The sequence below is a fragment of the Prenolepis imparis genome, unplaced genomic scaffold (assembly GCF_030444845.1).
Source record: "Prenolepis imparis isolate NDT839.2.m4 unplaced genomic scaffold, iyPreImpa1.0 SCAF_16, whole genome shotgun sequence".
Classification (NCBI taxonomy): Eukaryota; Metazoa; Arthropoda; class Insecta; order Hymenoptera; family Formicidae; genus Prenolepis; species Prenolepis imparis.
In genome coordinates, this window is record NW_028141174.1 from 652,269 (window position 1) to 657,701 (window position 5,433).

Consider the following 5,433-nt stretch of genomic DNA (forward strand, 5'->3'; position numbering starts at 1 on the left):
ATGGACAAAATTAGGTAAATAAAAAGCATTTATTTCAGTTCCAGTTTCCTCAAGATCCTTAGGTTTGACCATATTTATTAGAGTTTTTATCCACCGATGAGTAATAGTTAAATTCTTATCATCACTAGATTCAATCATCTCAAGGTGTATCGATGCTCTTTCGTGCAAGAAGTTGTCGAAATCTCCAATTCTTGAATTATAGATCCTCGTACAGATATAAATTTTTTGAGAGTTTGTCTTGCTTCTTTAACTGATAGTTGAAGCTTTGGTAAAATAATAATCGTGTCTTCGTAAGGCTGGAGCGCTACCATACATGTTAACAGCATAATCCGTTTGAATTCTTCAACAAATTGGCAGTCAATCATCAATGCGATTGTGCGAAGATACAAACTTTTCAAGTATGGGTGTTTCTGAGTTTTAATGTATTCCTATTTGGCGCAAAAATGCATTACGTGAGCTACATCTACTCTTAAAAATGTAGATGGTCGCCATTGATCACACTTTTTTCCTTTTGTGGCTGATAGAAACAATGAGTCAACGTAATTCTTGATTGTCAGTTGGTTAAATGCTCCACACAGAGCTGTCAGCAAAGCACGAGACCAATCACAATGAGCTTCGTTTGGTGGAGAAACTCCCATACGCAGTCAACTTTTAAGCCAATATTCAATAAATTCAGTATTATGTTTTTCTGATAACATTTGATTTACTGCCAATGTTGTTTGTTCAAAGTTAACTGTTATTAAATATAAAAAAATATGACTTGATTTTCGATCTAGGCGAGTCTCAAATTTTTTCACAAAACTACCAGTTGCATCTATGTAAATTTTAGATTCATTCTTGGTGACACTCTTGGTGATACTATTCTCGATAAACATAGAGTTGAGCTGGAGTACAATAAAACACATGAAATGGATTAGAACCTACTTCACGAACGACATTCACATAACGTGTCTCACTGGACATATTTTCAATCGACTTGATAATATCCCTTCTGTCCTGGTATTTGAGCCCAAGTTTTTCATTGATGTACTCCATCTTAGCATGTATATAGACTTGATTTAATTGTAGAAAATGTAGCTCATCACCTCTAAATACCATATTCTTTGCAAGTTTTCGGCGAAATACTGTAGCACTCGTGAGTTTTTAGTTCTTATTAAATGTTACAAATATAAATTGATGTATTGCGTATATTCAATTATCATACAGAAATCTAGAGAAGTCAGAAGCTGTTTTCATTTTCTTCATCACAAATAAGAGTATTTATGGGTAGATTGCATTGTACATATAATAGACTTTTTTATAAAACTAAATTTTTCATTACTAAATATTCATACTGTTACAAAGATGTACATATATATACTGCGTATACTAAATTTTCATACAGATATTTAAATAAGTTATTTTCAGTTGTCTCACAAATAAAAGTATTAAAAATTTTACTCACAAGATTTTATTAAAGGCCGCATAAAGCTACATAGGTACGATTCTACATGGGTTTGCAATGGGTAATTTTTCACTACTGGCGTGCCCATACTTGGCGCCTTTTTTCTAAAAGTTTTTAGGGATTATATTGTGGCGATAAATGCCACAAGCCCAGAATTAGACTTCCGTTTATAATATAAAAAAAAAAGAATTAAAATAATTCGGCAAAACGGTGTAAATACGCGTTTAAATTTAACGATAGAATTTAACGATTCGGAGGTAATAAACAAGGTAATAAATCAAGTAGGTAATAAATCAAGTAGGAACAAAAGGACAGGTTAAATAATAATATATACGTAAAATAATAACAAGACCGCACACTAGGAATAGAGCCGAAAAAGTTAAAAATCGAAGAACGGAAGTCAAGGAGAAAAATAGAGAGATTGGCGAGCTGGATAGAATAGAGAAGTCTTGTGAGCCAGCTCGAATAAGTTAGACGTATTATAAAAAGGCTCGTCGCGTAAGAAAAAGATAGGCTCACGGCCACTGTACCGAGTACTCTTTAGTATTAACGATTAAATAAAAAAGTAACGATTAATTATGAACTCTAAAAGTTTATTCTGACTACGTTCCCGTCCGCTTTCCTTAATATATTATTCAGTAAATATATGGCAATCGCCAAAGTGGTGACCCCGACGTGATAGCGGGCGTCGAGACGCGAGTGAGTGACGAGAAACATTTTTTGAGAAAAAGAAGAGCGACTTAATGCCGGTGCTGCGCGAGGAGGATCCCGGGTCGACTCCGAGGGCTGAACCGCGGCTGCTGGACGCGCCGCTGCCTGCAGGAATGGCGCAATACCAAGCGGAGCAACAACCTTGCCTTTTGCTTCCGGGCGCGGAGGTGAGTCGCGTAGGCATGAGAATGCCAGAGTTTACTCCGAGCGACCCTGAACTATGGTTCAAGATAGTGGACCGGAGTTTTCAAGCTGCCGGAATTACCACCGATATGACGAAATTCGGTTACGCGCTTACGGCTATCGGTCCGCGACATACCCTTGAAGTGCGCGATATAATAATGAATCCGCCGGTGGAACGGGCGTACGAGACTTTAAGAAACGAGCTTATCAAACGACTGAGCCTATCGCAGGAGCACAAAACGCGGCGACTTCTCGAGCACGAGGAAATTGGTGACCGTAAACCATCACAATTTTTGCGCCATTTACGGGGTCTCGCCGGTAATGTCATCGGAGACGAGGTTTTGCGAACCGTTTGGTTGAGCCGCCTACCCATTTACATTCAGCCGCATTTAGTGACCCGAACTGGGGATTCGTTAGAGGTACTCCCGGACATGGCGGATGCTATCGTGGAGGCGACCAGGGCACCTACTTTACAAGTCGCGGAGGCTGCACGACCGACGGTGTTAGCGGGCGCAGAAATGAATGGAGTGGCCGCATTGGAGGCCAGATTAAATTTGCAAATGACGCAGATGCGTCTCGCGATGCAGCAGGAATTCGCGGAACAGATGTTAGGCCTCAGGAAATGTATCGAGGCGATAGGAGAAGGAGCGCCGCGCCGGAACGGCGGCGGCTTTCGTCGCCGTCGGGAGCGTTCCCGGTCACGGTCGCGGGGCCGCGGTCATGCGTCGAACAACCTATGTTACTTCCATTGGAGATTCAGACCGGATGCATGGCGATGTGATCCCCCCTGTGCCGCACAACCGCAGGGAAATGCGTCGGCCGTCGCTGATGGCGACTGGTGATTCGGGCCAGGAATCGCGCCGTCTTTTTATGACCGCGACACGCGAGTTGATTTTCTCGTGGATACGGGCGCAGATCTTTGCGTATTTCCGCGGAAAATGGTGCGTGGAACGCGATAAAAATCGGCATACGAACTTTCCGCAGCAAATGGATCGGTGATTCATACTTACGGAACCGAGACGTTATCATTGGATCTCGGATTGAGACGAACATTCACGTGGCGATTCGTACTCGCGGACGTAGCGAGGCCGATAATCGGCGCGGATTTTTTGTCATATTACGGACTCCTGGTAGACTTACGAAATTGCCGGCTCGTCGATCAGGCGACGAGTCTCACAACCGGAGGACGCAGCGTGCGGTACGGAGTACCGAGTATCCGGGCAGTGACGGGGACGACGCAGTATCACGCGCTTTTGGCGCGATATCCGGACATCACGCGACCCGAAGGACGACCGAAGGAAGTGCAGCATAATACGAAGCACTATATCGAGACGACTCCAGGGCCACCGGTGGTAAGCAGGCCGCGGAGGCTTGCGTCAGATAAATTGGCCGCGGCGCGGAAGGAATTCCGAAAAATGATGGAGCTCGGGATCGTGAGACTATCGAAAAGCAGCTGGTCATCCCCATTGCATCTAGTGCCGAAGAGCAATGAAGAGTGGAGACCGTGCGGCGATTATCGTCCGTTAAACGCGCGGACCATTCTGGATCAATATCCGGTACGGCACATTCAGGATTTCGCGATGGAATTAAGAGACAAACGAATATTTTCGACAATTGACTTGGTGCGCGCGTATCATCAGATTCCGGTCGCGGAAAAAGACATTCCGAAGACCGCGATTACCACGCCGTTCGGTATGTTCGAGTTCCCGTACATGTCGTTCAGTTTACGGAACGCGGCGCAGACTTTCCAGCGTTTTATCGACGAGGTGTTGCGGGGGCTCGATTTTTGTTACGCGTACATCGATGACATTTTGGTCGCGTCGACGACGGCGGAAGAACATCGCGATCATCTCCGGATCTTATTCGAGAGATTACAAGAATACGACGTCGTTATCAATCCGGCAAAGTGCGTGTTCGGGCAGCCGGAAGTCGAGTTTCTCGGTTATCAGGTAACCGGTAACGGGACGCGACCATTGCCGACGCGCGTGCAGGCGATCGCGGATTACGAGGAGCCGAGGACTGCAAAGGACCTGAGACTACCGAATTTTTATCGGAGGTTTTTGCCAAAAGCCGCAGAGACACAAGCACCGTTGAACGAGCTGTTGCATGGGAATGTTAAGGAAAAAACGCCCATCACATGGACGCAAGAGGCGCGAGAAGCATTCCTAGCAACAAAAGAAAATTTGACACAAGCCGCGCTCATAGCGCATCCGAAACTCAGTGCAGAGCTCGCATTATTCACGGACGCGTCGGACAGCAGCGTGGGAGCCGTGTTACAGCAGCGAGCGGAAGAAGACTGGGAGCCGCTAGGATTTTTCTCGAAGAAGTTGAGCCCGACGGAAGCCAAGTACAGTGCATTTGACAGAGAGCTCCTGGCGATTTATTTGGCAATCAAATATTTTCGTCACATGATAGAGGCACGAAAATTTATAATTTATACAGACCATAAGCCTCTCATATACGCTTTCAAGAAGAAACCAGAGAAATGCACGCCAAGACAATTCCGACACCTGGATTTAATCGGGCAATTCACAACCGATGTGCGACACGTAAAGGGCGACGAGAATATAGTGGCGGACGCGTTATCACGAGTGGCAGAAATTAAAACACCATTAAATTACGAAGCACTCGCGAAATCGCAGAGTGACAATGCGGAGTGCGAGGAATGCGTCGGCCGAGAGGGCGCATTAAAATTGAAGAAAATCGAGATTCCAGGAGCGGACACGGCTGTATGGTGTGACACGACGACGGAGATACCGAGACCATTCCTGACAAGGCCTTTTCGGAGGGCCGCATTCGACATGCTGCATAATTTGGCGCACCCGGGAGTGAGAGCGACGGTCAAACTCGTGACGCAACGTTACGTTTGGCCGTCGATAAATAAAGATTGCCGAGAGTGGGCGCGTGCCTGCATTCAATGCCAGCGTGCGAAAATTACGCGACACGTGTGGCACCAAGAGGCACGTTCGAATTACCGAGCCAAAGATTCGAGCACATCCACGCAGATATAATAATCATGCCGATATCGGACGGGAAGAGATATTGCCTAACATGCGTCGACCGTTTTACAGTACTCTGCGTTGATACCACTGCTT

At 45.5% G+C, this 5,433-nt stretch overlaps 1 protein-coding gene across 1 annotated transcript in view; it reads left to right on the forward strand.

The window, feature by feature from the left end:
* Positions 1 to 2,187: 2,187 nt before the first annotated feature.
* Positions 2,188 to 5,433, forward strand: part of LOC145946450 (uncharacterized) — a 7,799-nt gene continuing 4,553 nt past the window's right edge. Inside the window, exons 1-2 of the mRNA XM_083056062.1 lie at positions 2,188 to 3,169; positions 3,323 to 5,234. Of these exons, the coding sequence (XP_082912188.1) occupies positions 2,188 to 3,169; positions 3,323 to 5,234 (2,894 nt within the window). The remainder of the gene's footprint in view (positions 3,170 to 3,322; positions 5,235 to 5,433) is intronic.